The sequence below is a fragment of the Chelmon rostratus genome, chromosome 10, assembly GCF_017976325.1.
Source record: "Chelmon rostratus isolate fCheRos1 chromosome 10, fCheRos1.pri, whole genome shotgun sequence".
NCBI lineage: Eukaryota > Metazoa > Chordata > Actinopteri > Chaetodontiformes > Chaetodontidae > Chelmon > Chelmon rostratus.
In genome coordinates this window covers 16,465,925-16,489,555 of record NC_055667.1, presented here as the reverse complement: position 1 = coordinate 16,489,555, position 23,631 = coordinate 16,465,925, and the positions used below count along the sequence as shown (strand labels likewise).

Genomic DNA, 23,631 nt, shown 5'->3' with positions numbered 1-23,631 from the left:
TATTCACAAAGAACCCGGGCTCAGGACAGATACGTGTCAGAAATTCTCAGCAAAACGCCCTGTGCTTTTAATTGTGGCGGTTTGAATTCAAAATGTACTTTGTTTTTGGTTTCTCTGTTAGAGAATTGAGTTATCTGAGGTCTGCTGGGCTGCAACAGCCAAAAGGGAAAAGAACAGGGGGGGAGGAGGAGGATTCAGAAGACTATAAAACAAATAAACCTCTTTTTACTCCAGCAAAACAGGCACATATTGTGTAAAAGGCTTGGAGCTGAGAATTTCAGACAGAAATGTGTACAATGAACCCTTTAGAGTGGCAGCTAGTCAAATATACCATATACTGAGCCATAGAGACTTCCAGAAGAATTGAAACACGAGTTTTCAATCAACTGAGACAAACACATTCTCTCTCTCACGCACACGCACAAACACACACACACACAGGCACACACCTCCCATCCAAAACGTCACGATTCCTCTGTCTAGCAAAAATTCACGTACACTCATTCACAAATATGAAACTCATTGTGAATGCCGTCACAGACACAGCGACCATGTTTCATCTCAAGTGGACTAATATTGGACCTGAAAAGGGATGGTGGCTTGCTATCAACAGGTGAGTGGACCAAGATGACACAAAACAAACGGGCGGGGTTAAATAAGTGGGAGGAAAAAAAAAAGATCTTTGAATATGTACGTTTTTCTTTGAGTTTCCTCCCGTTTATCTCCTGCAAATAAAAAAAGACCACAAGAGTCAAACTGAAGCGGAAATCATAAAAAGGTGCTTTGTGCACAGTGACACGACTTACTCTGGGAACAACCCATCTCCGACACACGGGAGTCACGCTCTCACACGCCTCCTCGTCCAAAACGCCCCCCCTTCCACTCTTTCACGCACACACACGCTCACATACGCACACACATGCATGAATACGTGAATATACTGTATCTAAAAGCCATCCTCCGTCTGTAAAGGGAGTCCATGTCTTTACAGTACACGACCAGCAGAGGGCAGACTCCACCATGGCCAGACTAGGACTCTAAACGCCTCCATCATTCCCAGTCCTCCTCTGTCCCTCAGTCTGTCTCGATGAGTCTTTATCTGTCTTTCTGGGTGACGCGCCTGCACTCTAGTCTTCACAGTGCTGACACCTTCACAACGTTCTGGTGGGCGGGGCCCGCCGGCAGGTGAGCGTCGCCTTCAGGAGTCGTCACCGGCGGTGTGGGAATGCTGATGATTGCTGTGGTGATCTGGCTGCTCTGGCAGTTCAGGGGTGCTGGCTCGTCTACGCGCATGTTCAGACTGGAGCGGCTATAGGAGGGGAAGCAGGAAAGAACATTAAGACTTAGGATAGTTTGTCTATATGGACTTTAGGGAGGTGGGGTTGTGACTTCTGGTTAAGGAAAAGTGAATGAGAAACCTTCCTCTTTCCTTTGACAACTACTGTTCAAGGTCAAGGTTGCTTTTATTGTCTCCTAAAGGAGAAAATTGTCTTGGAGATGCCCTAAAACACAACAAGCAACCCTGAAACAACCTGCGAAAAGCTATTAAATCACCGTTGGTATGAATGTGTCAACATGTTTTTTGAGGCTTTTAAGAATAACTCAGGTGCAATTGTTGAGTGTCGGCTCTTGTGTCAAATCCACTGAGGATCAACAGCCAACTCTGCTCCACGCGGCATGTAGCTGCTAATTAACCTGTGGTCGGTCTAGATAGACGAGATAGAGGGTGCAGCAACAATCACCTGAAGCTCAATATCAGTAAAACCAATGAGCTTGCGAGGTGAGCTACAAGCCTCAGTTATGGATGTTGCTGCAAAGAAGCTATAAATTCAAAAACCTGGATGCTTCACACACATTTTCAACTCGGCAGCACGGAAAAGATCTATACAATCACCACAGTTTCAAGGTGGGCAACCAAGATTAGTGTCACCATATATATATGGTCACCATCTCTCCTTCTGTTCCTGAGTTATGGCATGGTGTCACAGCGAGGTTAACCTTTGACCTTTAGGATATGAACTCATCACTTCATCATTTTATCCTGTGAGACATTTATGTGAAATTTAGTCAGGACCAGCGTAAGAATTCCTGAGTTATGGCTTTTTTTTTGTGAGGTTACAGTGACCTTTCAGCTTTGACTTCCAAAATCTAATCAGTTCATCCTTGAGTCCACGTTTGAATAATTCTATATAATAATAATCAGAAAAAAATCTACAAATTAAAAAAATATGTACATATACATCACATATTTTAAAAGAATTACAAATTTAAATAATATTCCCTCAAGGCGTTCCAGATATATCACGCTCATGCGAATGGGATGGGTGGACAGCCCAAAGACATAACGCCTCCAGCCTCGGCTGGTGCCGGCACAGAGGCATAGTAATTGGCAGATTCAGTCATTGTGAAAGGACTTTATGAGAGAGACCTGCTGAGATTCATAGATGATTAAAAGTGGTTGTGGGGACAATTTGAAAGTGAATTAGCATTTACTGTCAGTTGTCATTACTATCTAGTGTAAAATGATATCTAATAAACTAATGTAGAAATCCTTGTTTCTCGTTACAGAGGCCATTAGCTCCAACAGCGAATCAGGTTAGAAGTTACTTGCTAGTATGTTGCACGACTAGTGCAGATGATGAAGGCAAGTGCTACAAGCAAAAACACAATATTGCTTCTTTCTACAAAAAAGAAGATAAAGCTGATCACAGCCATCTTTCCTTCATCGGCTTCTGAATACAAATGCTACTGAACAAACTGATTCCAGAACCTTAAATTACAGCACACACGGTGAAGGTTATCAGTTGTTTTGGCCTGCTCTCTGGAAATCCTGAGCTCACCTGGTGCTGAGGGGCTGGATGTGGATGGTGCTGAGCTCCTGCAAGCCTTGTTGGTGCGTGTGCGTGTGTGTCAAAGGCTGCATGTGTGCTGGGGCGCTGGCATTCGGTAAAGGGGTGTGGTGCTTCTTGCTTCGGCGGGTGCAGCACGTGCCCGTCACGCCATCCTGGCTGGAGAGGGAGGGGCTTCGAGATGGGTAATTCTGCAGCCCCGCCTCCAGGTAGCTCTGCTGGTAGTACTGCTCGTCCACAAACTCATGGTTCTACAAGCAAAGGCAACGAGAAGGAGACACAGAGGGAGTCATTAAAAAGATGTGGTATGTACAACATTTATACTTACGACCATGTACTATGTATGGCTTGACAAAGCCTGTCATTTTCTGCTTCATAGCCTGGATCAATAACCCTTGAGAAAGTGTGTGTGGCTCTGTGTGTGTGTGTGTGTGTGTGTGTGTGTGTGTGTGTGAGCGTGTGTGTCAGGATCTTCCATAGTCCCTTAAAGCAGCTATAATCAATACTTTTATATTAACAATGGATCACATGAGCACTTGAACGTGAAAGGGGTCAAGTGTAACAATGAACCCACATCAGCCGACTCTCTCTGCGGGGCTTCATAGCTACTTTAGTTGACTTGGTTTTGGCAACTTTACAGTTTTGGTTGACTCTCTCTGGACTCTCCTGCATTGTTTTCAGCCACAGCGAGCAGTTGTTTTGAGCGAAAAAGCTCCAAAAACCCACCGTACCTTAAGTGCTCAGCTCCAAACAGCAGACAGACAAAGTTTAAATAAAGTAAGAGCCAGACATTCCCCTTAAGAGTTGGTGGAAAGCAAAACCGAGCCAAAAAGGAGAATGAATATCGGACTTAAATTCAAATCAGGCATGAATACAACTCCAGATGAATTAATGTTGCTCCTCTGCTGCATGCGTAAATAGGGGGCTGTCTGCTAACACGTTCGCCATATTAATTTAAAGCTGACAATATGACTGTTTACGGCTTGTTTCAGCTGCCCTTCAGCGTCCAAACACATCCACTTATTCCTCGTTTAACCTTGCATTCATGCCGACCTTCATGTGGTTCATTGCCACAAATATACAAGGTGAAAAAAGCGAGTTTGAACTTGTGCAGCACACAGCAGAGGTCCTTTCATCTTCAGACAGGCAGATGAGTGTCTATCATAAGAAAAATGCAGTGTACCGGACATCACGGTACAGTGGGCTGCACTTGCTCATGCACATACACACATGAAAATACTGCAGATCTATACACGTTGAGCCAGTCAGTTATTTTCACCTAATGTGCCACAGCTAGAGAGAAATGTATGGATGACTGCACAGCCCGGGGTTTCTCCTGATGTTAAATGAGTATTTTAAAATCCACAAAATGACAGCTTTAATTTTTGTGTGATCCTGGAAAAAAAACAAGGGATGTGCACATTGTTTCGATTGATCATTAACAGACCAACTATTGCAATATTGCTAACATACAAAGGTTGAATGTGTGTTTATGTGTGTATCATATCTGTGTGCACTCACAGTGGTTTTCTCCAGACAGTGCAGTAGGTGGTGGTGCTGGCTCTCTAATAGAGAGGTAGACTTGCTTAACCGCTGCTCCTCTTCAGTGGAACTCTGTAACGCACACACACGCACACACACGCACACACACGCACACACACACACACACACAATGAGTTCGACGCTACATTTTCTTTCGGGAAGACACTAATCAGATGTGGGAGGTGCGCGGCCGGCTGCTGTCTCTGTACCTGCTCTGAAAGGTTCATCTTGTATGGAAGTTGCTTCAGTTGAAGAAGGAGACAAAAGGAGAACAGACAGGCAGAGTTTTACTAGTGTTCATAGGTCAGCACCGGGAACAGACACCCATCAGGGCCACAGTCATGCTAGTCAGACACAGGGAACATTACTATTCTGACCCTGAGAGGCATGTCTGCTAACATCAGTGGAGCCGGTGCATTGATCTGCGCTGGAAGGGAGACTTCTAGCACAACTCAGTCCTAATGGATATACAGTATATACAATTCATATAAAAAATTCCATCGTGACATTTTGCCTCCATCTCTGTAATTGCAAAGGCTGCCTACAGGCGACTCCTTAATGACTTGTTTTCCATATTCCTTATTTTTTTATGCCGCAGCCTGTTTATGTGTTTATTTGTGTGTGTATCTGTGCGTGAAACAAGTGGGCGCTATCTCTTTTTTTTCTGTGGTGGTTTGGATACGAAGCTCATTTCTGGGCAGTGCTGATGTGAGTCAGAGAATAAGTGGACTGCTGGGGAGCCTCGTGGATCTTGCAAGAAAGTAAAGAAGCCAGCAAAAACAACATCTGACTGTAAATATTTAGCAGTTAATTTGCTTATATTTGTCTGTGCATATGTTTATATTGTTTTATTTGCCTGATAAATCACTTGATTGTCAGGTCTTGAGGAACCTGTTGGAAACACAACACCAGAAATATCCTTAATATCATATTATAAGGCTTTTAACATTCTGTTATCTGCTTATTTTATTTCAGATTGCTCAGGTAATATTTGGAAGAATACATAGACTGTAAAACATTTGCCTGTTTGCAATTGTTAAATACTTTTACATCTAACTGCTAAGCAGGTTTTAGGAAGATCTAGTACACAGAAAACACCCGAATTACTCCCATTATTGTTGTAAGCATTGGCCATAACAGCCTTAGCTTGAGCCTGGGAAGATGTCTCTTCAGTGTAACGCCGAATGCCATCATTGTTCTTGTCAGAAGTAAAGAAGTCTTTCACACGCACAGACTTTCAATGGGTTGCATCAGTCTTTGCCAGCAGAATCTGTAGTTGAGCTGTTTATAAAAAAACAAAGGCAAAAAAAATACTGCCCTGATCCTGCATGCTCCACAGCACCGCCGAAAGGCAAGGAAAATGCCATGTTTGGAAGATTTGTAGTAGCAATTTTCTGTTTGTTAAGCGGGCGGCTGGTGCTGTAAGCAGAAGCCTCTTTGCTGAGAGGGTACATTCCTGTGCTGATGACTCGGTTTGTCTTAGCCAAGGCCGCTCACCTGTGTTCATGCTGCTTATCTGTACCTAACACAGCAGTAAAACACAGGTGTTAAGACTGAGTTATTTCTGTCTCTCTCTATACATGCGACCGCAAGCCCACATCAGCAGTCTGTCTGGAGGTGGCTATGGCTCACCACCCATGTGGCCACCGTGCTGTAAAGACTGGAAACTTGATGTGCCGTGCGACGAAACTCACTGTGCCGCCCTGCATGGTGCTGTGCATGTTGTTAGTAAATAGCTGCTTCAGAAATATATTCAATTTGACAACAATTAACATTTCATTGAGCAGGCAAGTATCTTTAAATGAGCTGTTAACTGCTGACTTTGGAGGCGGTGGTGGTTTGGTCCTTCGCAGCATTGACGTATACACATAATATATTTGACTGTATCTATGCAAAGAAATAAAGGAGCTCCTGCATTCAATTACTTCTGAGCAGTAGCTGCAGAGTGAGTTCTCTCATTGCATTTTTTCAGATAAACACTGCAAATGTTATATTGCTCGCCTAATTTTTGTGTTAATGCTTCAACAGCAGACTGAAGAGGTGCATGCATTGCTGTATAAAGCAAAAACATTCCCTAGAATAAAATATATAATACTACATAATCTATTAAATCAGCCATGGCAGTCCCAGTAAGGTAGGGTGCACACAATAATGAATTAAATCTTTAATAGGACTAAATCTTCACAGGGACGGAGTACTATAAACAATAAATAAGTGCCTTTTTTTGTCTGTCATAAATAAAACAAACAGCAGTGCCCTCGCTTATATACAACTTTTGCAAACTTTGTAACTCAGTTTCTCTTAACACTGTTATTTCAAGAAGGAATCTTAAATCTTTAAAAACATTAAAGAGGCAACTTAATCACTCAGCATTTCTACTGCACAGGCAAGCTTTACTCATGACACTTAGCCATTAAGATATATGGAAACATAAGCACATGTATAAAAACCACACTGCAGCCTTTGCAGTATATTGTCTCTTAAGGCAATATCAATATGACTTCAATGCATTATTCAGCCCTTGCTTGAGTTTAAGGACTGGTGCCATTCAGATTCTGTCCTCAACAGTTGCTATAGAAGAGAGAGAGAGAGAGAGAGATTAAGACACACAAAGAGAGAGAGGGAGGAAGAAGCACTTGTTTTTGTTTTTGCGCTGTGTCAGCCCCCGGCCACTATAGTGCTTCTGAACCGCAACATTTTGGTGAGGCAGGGAACATCCTTGAGATGTGTTTACATTTCCTGCTGCATTGCCTGAAGCCTGTTCCTCAGCTGGGCAGCTGGGCTCAGAGATGCTCACATTAGAAGTGCCGCCTATCGAATGAGATCACAGCTAGATGCTCTGATGGGATGCTGGGCGCATTCTAAGAACTGATAATTAAAGGAGGGGCCGCATCCAGCGACTCATTGCTTATTGCCCGCCTCAGAACAGCTCTTCCAAGAAGACGCAGAGGTCCGGCTTTCCGTCAGTTCAAGGATGCAAATAAAAATAAAGATACAAATGTAAAATGTCCTATGTGTGTGAGGAAAACTGTGATGAGACACTAGTGAAGCTCTGTTGCGGTGGTGGCTCAGAGGCTGGTCTTACCGTGAACTCCAGGGCTTCGTTGAACAGGCCGTTGCGCTTGCTGTGGAGGAAGGCGTTGGAGCTTCCTGTCTTGGATATTCGTATCCTGGCCAAGCGGGCTTTCTGCGAAGAGAAAGAGGCCGGGGAAGCCACCTGTTAGTCAGTGCCTATTCCACATCCTATGACAGAATGATTGGGTATCATCCTGACACGGCCCACCGATTTGAGCTACAGCACTTTCACATGCTTGATATTTTAGTTGAGATTATATAGATTAAATCAAACATGCGCTACTAAAACATTCACTCTGATCCCCTGTGATAAATTCACTCTGATCTCCAGTGATACTTATGCATGATTTATGGTGACTACACGATAACACACTCCTTGGGTTGAAAATCAGTTAGAGAGGCAGCTAGGAGCAGAGCAGGTAAATCCTGTATGAATTAAGCAGCTGAGCGTCATTCTGCATTGAAAATGCTAAATGTAATTTATTTGGGCTGCTGCTGTGCTGCTATGTTTGCGGTTTTGTGTAGCAAAATAAATCAAGGAAGCATCCAGGCCATAATGGTCATAGTGCACACAATGCTCCCCATCGTTAGCGTCGGTTTAACTGCATGTTGAGTCATCAGACCCGTACAGCACAGTCAGTGCACAGTCCGGTCTCTTTTTCTCCCTGTGCCTCTCTTTCTCTCACACTGTCAAATCTCCCCCGTGAGGCATTCAGCAACGGAGACGAGCAAGAAGAAGAGAAGGAAAATGAGGAAGAGCAGATACACTCTAGTCCTTGGGAGTGAATTCTTTATACATCAGTAGCTTTGACACAGAGGAAGGATTCGGCTCCGACGTCCTGCTGTCCGCTCTACCCGAGAGCGCACTGCGTCTCCTGAATGTGTGAAAACATGTCTGAGCGCACATTAGTTTGTGCACAGGCCTGTGTGAAAATGTGAGTCTCAATAAATCTCTCAGTTACCAGAACAACTGCTTTTACAGGATAGGGTAATCTGAGTCACTCACTCCTCAAAGGCCCGCCATTTTCCCGTCAAAGTCAAGAGTTGGGTGTCAGGCTCGGTGCAGGTACAAATTGCGTCTGTTTCAGCTGCTTTGCCTTCTGCATTTTAAAATAGAATGATGGATTCATTGAAGGGAAATTGGTAGAAGGATAATGTGAGCTGTATCAATAATAAGCAGACAGACAGCTCATTTAGTAGGGGGCCCATGCACTGCTGGGGGGTTAATTGAGTGTGTGGATGTGTGCTTGCATATCTCCATGTGTGCTTATGCATGCACGCCCCGTTCGCAGCTGAATTTCCATACATATACATGTGAGCCACATAGAGTACCAGCAGATATACCTGGCTCACTAAGAGTATGGTAATGTATGGTAATTCAAGCTCATCCCCTCACTTGAGTTTCATTTAAAACATGATAATGTTTGTTGACCTGCAGGTAGCTCATGCTGTGATTTAGTAATCTAAAGAGATACAGGGAAGATAAACAGACGTGTACGTAAACACACACAGGCACAGCTACCAATATATACGGGGATGTCTATAGCACAAGCCCAGCTCCATTCAAATCGTTTGCCTTCACCTGTTCTCCTCCATCTTTATCTTTCTGTCTCTTTCGTGCTCCATCCTGCGCTCGTTGACAAGTTTTCCTCGCTCTCTTTGTGCCCTCACACTCTAACACCTATGGACATTTGTGCTGGCACAGCATTCCCACGGGCCTTTGGGATAACCCTTCTTCATGTTCTGGCATTGTGCTCAGCCAATGGGATTGTCTATCGGGGTCACCATGCAAGCAGGAACCCGTGACTGTGGCGATGGTTGCCAGGCAGCGCAGGGGTAATGGAAGGGATGGTAAGAACATGTCCTGTGAGATTGAATCTACTTCTGCAGTTTTCTGATAGATTCACGGGGCCTTTGGGACCCTAGGCGCTTGTGTCTAAGGCCCATCTGTGCTTTCAGGCAGAGCCACAGCACGACAGATTGAGCCTGAATTGCTGCTGAAGTATCACTGAGTGCACACAGAAGTGTAAGGAAACCATGGACACAAAGCTTTCATTAACACCTACACATACACGGAATACCGTGTGGAGGGTTTACACTGCCAAAAAATGTATCTGCTGCACATTCCTTCACACCGAGACACATACAGTCTCATATACACCATATATCCACTCGCACAGACGTGGACACACATACACACACCGAGCACACAGAGTGAAACAAACAATTTCTCGGTACTGAATCAGTATTTCCCCTCACACAGAATATAGGTTTGGTCATATGTTCACAGGAAACTGCCACATAACAGATGATTCAGCATGAGGTGTTTGTTACATAATCAGACACACTTTCACTGTAAAATCTGCCTGTAGTTGCTCCAAAGTACTAAAAATTCAAATATGCAGAAGCTTGTCACTGTTTTTACCCAAACAAGGGTCTAATTAATACATAAGGGACAGTAAATTCTGTCCTATACAGATGTTGGTCTTTTTGAAGTCCGGCTGGAATCACTCATCAATTTTTGCAGACAAAAATCATTTCAATGTGTTTTTTAATGTGTTGTTAATAGTCAGAAGGGAAAAATCGGAAATGCTTCTTTTCGTCTGAGTGGCTGGAGGGTTGTGTCTGTTTGATTGACAGCAGCTGGCAGGCTGAGCCCTGGCAGGGGAGCGAGCGCCAAAATAAACAAACTCAGGCTGTAGCTTACAAGCAATGGGCAGGCAGCGTGTTGTGAGCAGGGATACCGAAGAGTAAAGACCACTCTAAACAGCATCTAAACAGACTCAGGTGATATCTGTAGGTATGTTTACACGCTGTTTAAAGTGCTGCAGCTGAGCAGCCAATTAGCTATTTAGTCTGCAAACTGATGTTAGCAGTGCACTTGTCCCCAGTGAGTGTTTGTTTGGTTGCTGTTTTTCGGCAAGCTGAGTTGCAGAACAAGATGTATGTTCATGCTTGTTGGATAAGACTTTAGCAGGAAAACTAATGTGGCTTTTGTGTTTTGTAGCAGGTTGCTGTCTGGCTGTTAGTCAGTCTCATCGTCTGCCTATAACAGAACAGAATGTTAGTGCTTTATGCAAATATGAAGTGTTTTGATTGGCTGTTTGGAAATAAGTTCTACATCCCAACTTGGAAAAACTTTAGCTTTCAAAAATCCCAACTACTGTAACACCTTCCAGCCAATCAGATTAGTGATGCTCAGTATCACTGGTGGTGTCCAGATGTTTCCACACAACCACGGGCCAATAAACTGATCCAAACACCTTTTCTCCTCTTTGTTTCTCTTCTTCCTGCCACGGAGCCACGATTTAGGATCAATCACACTTTAAAGATTATAGCTATAGGATACAAGCCAGCACAAACGCTTCATTTAAACACCATTTGCTGCCAGCTGAGGGATCTCAACTGGCACATCCTCAGCCGATCAAAAAACGCTACATATCCACTCAGCTCCCATGCCATGCTCCACTAAGCAATGCCAGGAAGTTTTCTTCGAAGTGCTTTTTTTTTTTTGTTAAAAGTAAGTTAAAAATTTCATGGCACCTTGTGAGTTACAGCTTTGCTAGACTGCCTATATACTGTAGGATTTGGCTGAGTGAAAAGTGGAGCAATCGAGCTATGAGACCAGATTAGGTTCTGCCTCAGGCCTGCCTTGGAACTGTATGAGTGAAAGAGAAGACCATCTGATGAGGAAGCACACCCCAACACACACACACGCACAGACATGCATGCACGCACACACACACAGCCATATAAATAGCCGTGAAAGAGTCTGATTTTGTTTTGCAGCTGCCACTCATCTGAAGAGTTGCTTTTATACATGGTGACATTTCTGCCACAAGGAAATAAGTCAGTCAGAGGTATGCTGCTTTAAGATACACACACGCACGCATGCACACACACACGCGCGCACACACACAGGGTGACACAGACAAGAGGAGGGCCTGAGAGAAAAGGAGAAAAATTTGGGAAAAAACTGACTTTAGAAAATCCATCTGGGAGTTGATGAAGGCAGGATGATGGTAAGAATTGATTCAGTGGAAATCAAGTCCTCCGACACCTCTGGTCCACAGATATCTGCCTCTGTAGCAAAGACAGCTTAACCCTGGACTAACACCACTCAGAGACAAAATACCTTTACTAAGCCAGGATTACCTCCTCTTTATAGAGAAAAGCACAGCTCTGCTAGCTAGCTGCTGTGTTGCTGATGCTTAGGATGTTTTCTTAACAAAGGACATAATTCATAGCAGAACTCTTGACCCCCCTCAGTGAAGTCCCCAGTCAACATCCCTCCATCTCCCTTTTTGGTCTGTCTTCTTGCAAAGTGCAGACGACTTTATTGATTGTCTGGAAGGGCAAAACACTCTCAGCCCGAAGTCATCTCCACCTTTTGACTTCAACCTTCTGAGGGAGGCTAAAAACAATAGTGAGATGATTTAGAGCAAAGGGTGGGAGACTGAGAGGGAGGGAGGGCTGGAGAGAGGGAGGGAGGGAGGAGGACTTGTTTTTGTTTTGTTTCTGCCATGTAGGCCCCGGGCCAATGTGATGCTCATGAACCGCAACAGACAGTAATTTTACTATTCACTAAGTTTGAGGACAACAACTGGTCGAACCAGAGAAAGATTTCCAGTCAAAGTGGGGAAAAGACAAGACAATAAAATAAAAATGGCAAGTGAATTTTCACAGATGGCCGGAACAATAATGGGAAGCAAACAATGAGAGATACGTATAGATTCTGCTGTTACGCCTGAGGCAAGATTCGTGACTTACCAGCGAGGCATTTTGTCAAAGAAAGACCCAATAACTGTTTACCTCTACATGGTGCAAGCTGCATTTGTCCTTATGGGGTAAATTCATGGGTCGTTTTACAAAATGTGTGATTTGGAAATAATGCAAAAAGGTAAACAACATCATTTTACACTATTAAAACAATTATCAAAGAGCTGACACTGGACTTCATGCAAGATTATTTTTGTATTCTTATCTTGCTTCCGTGAAGTTTGCTCCTCCGAGTGTTCCAAATCCGATTAGCCAAACCCTCTTAACTGCACAAACTTCATGTAAATCATAACAAGCCAACTGCTGGACGGCTTTGATGGCAGGTGGTCAAGGGAATGAGACAGTCATGCAGATAGAGGAGAGAATATTATACAGCAGCTGACATTACACAGCCAGATATTGTAATGGAGGATGTTCCATGGACAGCGACATCCATAAAGACCCTGAAGCAGCGGTTGGAGAATGTTGAGGATATTCCTAAAAGCTGCTTAATTATATAATTTGTAGTGCCAAAATATGCCAATAAAATCACAAAATCTAAAAAAAGTGTCCAACCATGATGTTGATGATACAGTGAACAGCACGCTATTTTTGCATAAAGCTGTGTAATTTCTATTTTGGTGGATTTTGGTATGAATTGATTCAGATGGAGGCATTTTGATCATGAAGTGAGTATTTTTCAGTGTAGCCAGGGAGAGTCTCCCTCTATACGAGTGCTGTGTTATGCCCAGCTCGTTCAGGAGCATAACAAAAAGAGGGAGAACTACACAGCAACCAGTTGAATTAACCAAATATTTATAACACAAGCAACACAAAGACGAAACTAAATCACAAAGAAGCAAAAGGGCCACAAGAACACAACCAAAAACCAAACAACATTACACTGGGGTGCCTGGAAAGCACACGTCATCCTGATGAGAGAGAGCCATCTTTGGCAGAGCCAAGCCTATATAGAGGAGGCTGCAGGTGAGGTGAATCTCCCAACGAGGTGGGTGGAGCCAGACAAGAAGAACCTGGGGAGGGAGGAGCACAGGCAGGCCAACAAGAACACACAAGATGGCTGAGGGCCATCACAGCTGTCACAGGTCTGGACCACTCCTGAATTTAATTGATACCAAGGGAAAAGTCCAAGTATGAGAAAACAGTGAAGGGGACAGATTGTCTAAAATCACTCATACATGCCATTTAAAAATTAATCTGTATGAGAGGTTCTTGCATGAGATCCATTTTTCTTGTTTGCTTTCTAGACATTTCATTCTGTCTTTTGGCTCCTTTTGTTGCAGCTTGCATGTGCGTACATGTATACGCCTGAGTGCATTGGGGAAAAGTAATTTTTTGCATCTATCCTAGTAAACCCGGCTTCATGTTTGTCTGAGAAGACTGAAGAAGATATTCTCCGCAGCACCAGAGAAACAGATCCAGGAGAATACCACAGGCACACACTAAGCTCATTTAAATTCCTGTCACCCACCCCCCCACCCCATCTTTTTAATCCTACTGTATCACTTGCCCTTTGTGATTCTCCATTTAAATCTTGCCCTCTTTCAGGTGTACTATTCAGAATTTGTAATTAGACATACCTGGGGATATTACCTTTATGCAAATAAGCTCTGAGGTGCAACTAAAAGTAACCCCTGCAGATTGGACTCTTTGTTTCAGATCACTTCATGGGATCACGTGCCAGTACAAAAGACTGGGAAGGACTTAAACACACCGTTCAATTCATGCTAGAACAAGAGTGGTGCCACTGAAGATTGCGGCACAATAGAGAATATATGTCTCAAATGTGTGCCCCTGCTATGCCACACAGCAACCGGTGGCATCCTCATGTATCTTTCCTTTGTGCAGTGAGATAGATCAGGGTCTGTGTCTACCACCACCCAGATGGATGGCTAATTGTAATGGGCGCCCAGAACAGCTAACAATTAGACCTGAATGAAGATGGATGGGAATGGGGGGCGGGTGGGAAGGGAGGAGGAAAGCATGTAAGGAGAGAAAAAAAGGGGAGAAGATACGTGGCTGGTAAATGCAGAGGGATGCTGCACTTCCTCTCCTCAATGATTCCCCTTCCTTTCCTCCTGTCTGGTCTCCCCTCATCTAGTTTAAGTACTGTGAAAGGCTATCTTGACTGGCTCTCCCATTTTACTCTCAGTTAAACATAGCCTTATTCTAAGAAACGATCTGAGGAGCAATGGATTTCCTGTGAAATATAACCACGTGCAGGTAATAAATGCTGAACAAATGACGTTTTGCTCTGGTAAATGACCAGTGACGTTTGCTAAATAGTTGGCTTAATGGCTGCCAAGGTCATATGTCATTAAGGTTATGGAGCATTAAAGAACACTACATGTTATGTCGACGGTAGTAATGGGGTATTGAAGGATATGGCATGCTTGAGCAATTTATGGCTCGGGTGAGGCATTAAAGATCACAGCTGTCATTAGCGGTGAAAGAGTGGACCATACAATGGTAATGGCTCTATCATACACCCTCTACACTGAACCTTTATAGTGTGAGAGACTGCCAACATAGAGCACATTAAATTAATGTAATGTAACATAGAACGAGCTGAACACATGTCAGCAACAGTTGTAACAAAAGGCAGTAAAATCCATTGGAGTTGCTGCTAATTATACAACAAGATTAAGAGTCCACAGACATGCTCGCGGCTCTGTGAGGCTGTAGAGGGCACGCCATTGCTTTGAGCTAAATACTAATGACAGCATGTTACAGTAACAGGCTCACAATGACGATGCTGACATGCTGATGTTTAGCAGGTCTACCACATTCTGCCTTGTTAGCATGCAAACATTTGTTAATTAGCACTGAACACAAAGTACAGCTCAGGCTGATGGGACTGTTATGAGTTCTGCAGGTACTTGGTCATTAACAAAAGTACGGGACAAATTGAATTTTCGACCTGAAGATGGATGGCGCTAGATGAAAAGTCAGGAGATCATGGAAATATCTGTATAATCAAATCTGTAAAATGCAATATCTGTAATATATTCACACTGATCCACAAATGTGAACCTCATGGCGACACTAGGAGAAAAAGTCATTAGGATTTTTCCTCTGGGGACCACGAATATGTCGAGATAATTCAGTCTGGTGGAAGTGGCGGACAGATCCGCACTGCCACACTGCTAGGATGGCTAAAAAGGTTGCTTTTTAAATGAAATACGTTCCACAGAATCTGCCACTGAAGCTAGCACAATATGCAATTCAAGACACACTCCACTGGTCTTAAGCACACAAGCTTAAATGCTAAGCAACACTTAATCCTGCAGGCTAATTAAAGAAAGAGATGGTACAAATTTTCAAACCTATCATCATACTTGGCACTTAGACCTTGATTTGCCATAGTAATAATGCTCTCAAGGATCAAGGCACCCAGGTGGAATATTATTATGAAGGCAATGATAAGACGTTTGAGTCATGCTGTTATGAAATAGAGAAAACCTCTGTTGGATGTGTGGGTGCGTGAGCAAATTGCTGACCTCACTGCAGGCAAGCCAGAGAGGCATTCAAGTGCCCGAGGGAGTAATTTAGCACTGGTTAATGACGACAGTGCCGTCATGCTACATTGGTCGGTTGGTGGTGGTGCTTCTGGAGGTGTGGGTGTCTGTTGTGGTGTTTGGGACACTGCACCACACTGCGGCTCTTTTGAAGAACACACGGGAGGGTGGGACACACCAAGGGCAGGGTGTAAACTGACAGGAAGTACAGTGGATGCACGCACACACACAGATGTGGCCTTAAACAGATGCATGTACATACACAAGAAGATAGACACACACCTTCCTTCCAGCCAGCACCTCATCTGGGTGATGGCTATTTCAGGAAAGAACACAGCATTAGGACGCACATCGCCTCCAGCTCTCCCCCCTTGCTACTCTCCGCCTGCCTCCCCTGCTCCCTCCTTCCCTCTGGCCTTCCTCGTCACCACTGCTCTCTCTTCTGCGTCAGCTCTGTACATCTAATCGGTTCCAACCTGTTTTCAATATCCACTTCTCCGACCGTCTTTCCGTCCGTCCCCTCTGTGTGTCTTTATCTCCCCGCACACTTGGCTGTGTTACACCGGTGTCTCGCTTGGCAGACAAGGTTACAGTTAGTTAAGACTGGGCAGCGGTCAGGCCACGGTCGAACTGCAGGACTTTAAACAGATTTAAACTACAACCAGAGAGCATGTGCCGAGATGGATGGCAGTAATCACAGGGATGTGTGTGAGAGAGAGTGAGAGCGGGGTGCCGAGGGGGTGGAGGCAGAGGACCAGAAATGAGGGGAGAGGAGAAGAAATAAGAAAAGGGAGTGAAAAAAGCCTTGCTAGGAGAGGCGTGAACGAGAGTGATGAGAGAGAGGAATGGACTGAAAATATGTGTCAGTGTGTGCATGTCTGCCAGCTCAACAACAAACACGCTGCTATCTATCTCCGGAGAACAAAAAGGCTCAGGCTTGCCCTCAAACTGATTACCAGTCCAGTTCTGTGTGTGCGCCAGCTGATGCTGCTTCCCAGTTTGGCTCATGGACACACTAAAACACGATTCTTTAAAGGTCTAACAGCTGGGCTGTTTACCCAAAGGAAGATAGGATCTTTAAATCTTCTGCAGTTTAAACACAAGTTAACATAATCCATTTATAAATTTGTGCCTGTGTGTGTTTTTATTGCCGTACTTAGAAGGATAAAATCTCCTCAGAAGGACAGACCAACACAGAAAACCATGTGAGCAGGAGAAATTATTGATATTCACATCTTTAACAGGCTATTTTAGGACTGAGCCTTGGGTTTTTAAATGGGTTTGGGCTATTGATAACATTTAGGTTGTGAAATGTTTTATATTTTACGTAGTAACATGAGCAAGCTGAGCAAGAACAGAAATGTGTCTTACCGATAACCAAAGCTATTTTAACTTCGTCAGAAAAATTTGTGTTGATGTAAGGCCCAATCACTTCTAATCAGAATCTGATTGAGAAAATATACATTTTCGGGCCTTTAACAAGTTTTCTCAGCAATGACTATGTATAAAAATCCTGGACCATTTTCTGATCATTTATAAAGGTTTTAGAACTTGTAAATCTTAATGGTTATAAATAATTTAACAATGCCTTACAGGTCAGAATAGGTAAAATCCCTTTGGTGCGTGCTTTCTATTTGGTAATAATGCAGCAGAAATGCAAATGTTGGTAACCCATTAATAATTAAATTTGTGTGTTCCACATTTTCTAATAAGCTTTTAAGCCTCCAGTTATACGTTTTAACAAGTTGTTAATGAATAGATTTTGTTCCAGATTAGGCTTGTTCCAGGTTTTTCCATCAGGTAAGTGGCTCATTAGAGATCATTTCCTGATAAATTAAAGAGGTAAAACAGGGGTCCTCAGTGAGATCTGTCCAAGAGCCAGAGGATTTCTGAGCACACACTGTGGGGGCCGGACATTAAAAAAAAGACAGAAAAAAAGGCTTAATTAGCCTATTATTCTTTCATATTTTCACTTTCTTATAAAATTAATGTTAGCTTTATGAGCCGATCTCAGTGTGAACAGACTCCTAAAAGTCCATTATGATAACTAGATACTGAACTAGAAAATACAGTCCAGCTACCAATGAACGAGTCCTCATCTCAACAAAAAACTCCCGGATTGGCCAGCCGGGGAGCTGAGTGGTTTGATGGTGGGTCCATGGAGTAGAGACGATGGTGCTGGAGAATAATCCCTTTCTGTAGAGCTGATGAATTAGGATTTACAGATCTCTTGGCTAGCTGCCATATAATTGATGATCACTGTCAGGACGGACTGGACCTCGTCCCCTGGGGAATAACGTTAGATGCACACATTTTCTGAATTCAGTCGTATTCTGTGGGCCAGACAAGAAACTTTGGCGGGCTGCCAGTTGATGATCACTGAGGCAAGAGGACAAAGCGTCCTGCTAAGGGATAAATAACAACCAGAGGGATTTTTAAATACATATATATCATAGGCCCTCTTTAAAGAATGCCTAATTAGAAAGTGGTAACAAAAATTCTATACTGACACAATCTAGATCTCATGGTGAATTTCTGTCCTTTGGGAGGGAGCTGCCTCTTGATCCCAGGACTAACATATCAAATTATTCTTTTAGCTGCACACACAGGCATTGCAAGAGTGTTGAGTGACTGAGAAAAACCCTCCAAAACTGATTTATATCTATGCAGAGGAAAAGGGAAATGGGAAGGTCAAGTTTTAGGTATTCATGTCAGGGGAGAAGGTCCATTAAAGTATAGTTGATACTCACTGAATATGTATCACTCACCTACTGTTAATGTGAATGTAAGTCAATGTGCATTATACACACTTCATCATTAGTCTCAGGGATGACTTGACCCCTGATGACCCCTCTCCTCTGGGGGAGAGAGACGTCAGAGCACCCCTCTGGGCTGGAGGTCCAACCCTCTGGGCCTCAGCTGAAGGGAAATAAAACTGTGTTCACCTGTACCTTCTGCGCCCGCCGCTTGTCTGCTCTCTGGTTCTGGTGATAGATGCGGCTAAAGTTGGACACAATCACAGGGACAGGCAGGGCAATTACCAGCACCCCACTCAGAGAGCAGATTGAGCCAAAGATCTTCCCTGCAATCGTCTTAGGAACCATGTCTCCGTACCTGCGAGCAGTGACAGGGAGAAAGGGAGAGTAAATTTAGTGAAACGTCTAATTATGCATTCAATAAAATCACACAGACAGACAGACACACACACACGCCACACACTATCAACCAGTTCAACTTGCTGCCCCTTCTTTTCTCTCATAGAAGGCTTTCTTTTTTCTTTTTTGGGCTTCTCCATGCTGCATGTGTCCATCCCCACCAGAATAAAGCTTGACCTGCTGACTCCATCCCACCTCGAGGGAGATAGAGGGAGGCTCCCACCAAACCTCCTCTGTCACTGAATGGCACAGTAAAACCACTGACTCGTTCACTGAGAGCAGATACTATTAACCTTTAGAGAAGAGAAAGAGGACACGTGAATGCCAGCACAGACATTTCCCAAAAGCCATTTAGCCCAATTCAATCTGAAATATTTGCAAGTCAAAAGCAATCTCGTCTCGAGTTCAAAGACGGACAACACAATTACAATAACTACATTAAATCGCCCCTCTTTTCTCCAAAGGAAGACGCCACACTGCGGGAATCAACAGCGGAAGGAAAAGAAGATGGAAGAGAAGAAATTCAAAAGCTAAAAGAGCACGACATAAGTTGGAAAAGCAACCTTTATTTCTAATGGTGTTCATTTCTTATTCATGAGTAAAAAGTGCAGGTAATTTGTTCTTGTTTTCCAGCTAAACAAGAGGTTCTACTGAATTTATCACAACTGACTCCCTGCCTGACTACAAATAAACCTGAAACAAAAAGCCTTTAGGCCTCCAACATGATATACAATTATGCTAAGACTGATCGCGGAAAGATTTCTGTCTGTAAGGCAGCATTTTCAACACAAATCATTTGCCCTTCATGGCGAGTTGTTTAAACCTGTATTTCACAGTTAACATAATCAAACCTCAAGAAATACCTCCTGAGAAATGCAAACAATAACTTTTCTTTTGTCGATTTCCTTCATCAGATTAATTTCATCATCAACTGCGCTTGTTTGTGCATTCACACACACACACACACACACACACACACAAAACCTCACTAACACTTGACCTCCATGGCCAATTTCACACACACACAAAGTTGCAGTTGTTATAGAGTGGGTGTTGCATGTGTGTGTATGTCTTTGTTTGTGTGTGTGTGTCCTTCTACAAAGTCTGGTCATGTTATGTGAATCTGCTTAGAGGTTATGTGCCATTTTATCATAGACCACTCCCACTGCCACATCCCCATTTCCACCATATTGGCATGAACAGTTTTTTGGCTCATGTCCAACGTTTCCACAAAATCTTGTGCGAAGTGTGTGAATCCATTTGGAAGTTCTGTGCCTTTTAACGATAGGCCAATCCAACTACCATGCCCCCTTTTAGCTAATTAGTATTAACAAAAACACCACCTTCACACACACACTTGACCTCCATCCCAAATTTCAGCCTAATAGGACAAAAACTATGGCCGCCAAAGGGTGGAGAAATTCTTTCAGACCAACTGACTGAAACAAGTGACGATGAGCTGTAGGAAAAAACAGCCTCATTGCAGCCAGCGATCCTAGAAGAATCATGGTGCAGCTTGTTTTTTTAGCTGTTAATTATTAGTACCAGTCCCAGTTCAGTTTTACATCTCTACAATAGCAATTTCTGCAAAAAATGCCCATCTCAAACTGTACAATTACTACGAAGCACATGTGCAAGACATGTTGATGCGTGCATATTACAGATTCTTTTGGGTAAACAGACAAATGAGATAATGACTCACGGAGACACTCATCTGTGAACATATCTTTTGCAAATTTGCAGTTTGGATGGCGCCAAGAGGATGGAAGGAAAAGTCGCAGCAGAAGCAAAGCCAGCAAGACAGCAACAAAATGTTGCAAGGGAATGTGTCTCCTCTCCGTCTCGTCACACTCACGGCGAAAGCGAAGTGACGTGTCAGAAACAGTTAAAATTGAGAGATGTGGTGGTGTCAGTGAGCAGCAGTGTGAATAAGCCACAGATACTGGAAGCAGAAGTACAGAGGGGTTAAGCTCCTGCAGGACACACACACACACACACACACACACACACACACACACACACACACACACACACACACAGACATGTTTAAACACTGTCATTGTAGGAGGGAGACATTTTTTTGAGCTTTGCATGTTCATGTATCAGCAGTATAATGTACATTTACTCAAGCACTGCACAGTGCTTAAGCACTTCTGCATGAGTATTTGAATTTTATGCTATTTTGTACTTCTACTCACTACATTTGTTTGGCATATGGCCACAGCTTATACCATGAATTAAATCAATCAGCTACAACATTAAAATGCCTCTTGCATGTTAATGCATCAGTAACAATAATACAAAAGTATAATGTACTGTGGTACTGCTATTTACACTCAGGTAAAAAATCTGAATGCTTCCTTGTTGCCGTTTTATTAGGTACACCTGGCTAAAACTAATGTTGTCTCATAAGGCTTTTAGGTTATAATGCTCAGTTTGTGTTGAAATTGTTTTAGAAAGCTGCTGATTCAACTGTTTGGTCATTTTGGAGGATTTTGATGGGGGTTTGTGGTGCTGTGGAATTGAATTCAGCTGTGATGACAGACGTTCATTTAATGTGCTCTCATGCATGTAAATATATCAGACAAAATACTAGACACTTTTCAGTATCATGCAGTGCAACCCAACAGAACTACACTACAGCCTCCAGAACTGAACCAACACATCTTTGAAACAGTTTAAACAAAAACTGACCTTCAAGAAGGTAGGACTTATTGCAGGACTGTTGTATTAGACTTCATTTTAACTAGCTGCTCCTAATAAACTAGTTTCTGAGTTTGCATATATAGACAAAAAAACAGGAAAAGAAACAAGCACCATCCTCTCTCCCTGTGGTTTTGTGGAATTACTTCTTGAAATTCCTCTTCTCCACTCATCTTTCATCAACATGGACACATTTTCACACGGATACTAATAACATTTGCCATTGCCGCCCGGATGCATCTGTAATGTATATCATAGGCCCCTGTAGACTTGGCAGAGTGCTGATCTAGTCAATCAACCTGTTACTGCTGCCTGGAACATGTGCATATGAAAGAACTGACTGCTTCACACAACCCATTGAAATGAGGGTGAGGCCGTTTGAGTTGTAATGACATTAAACAGCAAGAAGAACACTATTAATATTTTAGCAGCTCTGCCAAGTCTTGCACACATCCGGAAACATGTTTTGAAATATCACTCTTCAAATTCATTCACTTTGACAGATCACAGAGAATAATACTGGTTGTTATTTGAGGACTAGGAAAACCGTACCCCAGAGGCTCTCCATAAATGAACAATAATCTGCTTAAGAAGTTGTTCTCGTGATAGTTGTTTTATAATCTAATGAAGCACTTCTGTCACAGTCTGTTAGAGATAGTAAAAACACAGCATGGCAACGCAGACACGCATGCTCTCATAAACCACAAACACACACACACAAAAAAAAACATTCAGCTGATTTTGGTGAAGGAGATGAAACAAGAGATGAAACCTCATACTCATTAGTCACAGATTTCGGCAAAAACAAGCCCAATGTGAAGCCATTTAAGTGGAGGGTGGTTTTTCTCATCAACAAAGCAAAGCACTGCCCACACACAGTGAAGTGCTGGTCCAAAGCCATAACTGAGAGTATACTTACAGAGAACATTCATCGTCCCTTCCAAGAACTTTAATGGCCTTTCTGCCCAAATTAGGCAATAACAATCCCATCAGTGGTACAGGGGCCCTATCACCACAAAACATTTCATCTCCTCCCCTCTTCAGAAGATGTTTCCATTAGGAGGAATGAAAAGCTAATCATATTCATCTGCAAGCCTTCTTTAATGGGATCCTATCAGATTGCCTGATAGAGGCCCCTCTCTCCTAATACTACAGTCAATTTGCCGCTCCCATTTAGTCAAGCTGGCCTGTCTCTGATGATACCATCTCTGCGCCATTATACATGGCACAGAGATAAAGCTGGGCTTGCGCACATTAAAGAAAGAGAAAGCTGTAACGCGTGATGTGATGGTGCGTGTGTGTGTGTGTGCATGTGATAAGCGAGGTTAGATGTAATTTCTTCCCCTTCTCCCCGGATGAATGCTGAAGCCATTTATGACTCTGCAAGACCTCATTGAAGGTGGGGATGGAGGTGGAGGTAAATGTTTCAGAAAGGAAGAAGATGGATAAGCAGTGAAAGATAGCATACCAGAGGGGGAGATATTTTTGCAGCTGATGCAGTGCACCCAGGAGTTTTTTTTTCTCCCCATCAGCCCTCTTGCTCCTTCTCATACCTCATTCTCACATGTGCACAAACACACACCACACAGCTTCGTGTCTATCAAACGTGGGTCCTAACATACAAATATATATGGGGTGGGGAGACACCCAGGTCATTAGGTGGGCAGGTCAGTCCTCGGTCAGGGTTGTCACATCCAGTCGCAGGAGGGCCGGGTCTCTGCGGGTTATACTAATAAAGTGTAGGAGTGTATTGAGTGGGACTGAGTGCTCTTGTGAAGGTATGCGTGATGGATGGGCTTATCAGAGATGGTCTGAGGGCTGACAGACACACACATTTGTGATGATGGCAGGTCATGTCATGTCAGGTCAAGACAGCAGCATAACTCATCCCTTTAAATACCTGCTGATGAACCCAGCCAACATGTGAGCATAACTACATGCAATACTACCATACATAAATGTTGTTTGTGCAATTATCTAAATATATGCTGCATGCAATATATGACTCTT

The 23,631-nt window shown here is 43.3% G+C and overlaps 1 protein-coding gene across 1 annotated transcript in view; it reads right to left on the bottom strand.

Moving 5' to 3' along the window:
• Nucleotides 1-1,134: 1,134 nt before the first annotated feature.
• Nucleotides 1,135-23,631, bottom strand: part of kcnd3 (potassium voltage-gated channel, Shal-related subfamily, member 3) — a 91,542-nt gene continuing 69,045 nt past the window's right edge. The window contains exons 2-6 of the mRNA XM_041946016.1: nucleotides 18,715-18,877; nucleotides 7,484-7,578; nucleotides 4,371-4,461; nucleotides 2,841-3,100; nucleotides 1,135-1,309 (exon numbers count right to left, since the gene is read on the bottom strand). Coding sequence (XP_041801950.1) covers nucleotides 1,135-1,309; nucleotides 2,841-3,100; nucleotides 4,371-4,461; nucleotides 7,484-7,578; nucleotides 18,715-18,877 — 784 coding nt within the window. The remainder of the gene's footprint in view (nucleotides 1,310-2,840; nucleotides 3,101-4,370; nucleotides 4,462-7,483; nucleotides 7,579-18,714; nucleotides 18,878-23,631) is intronic.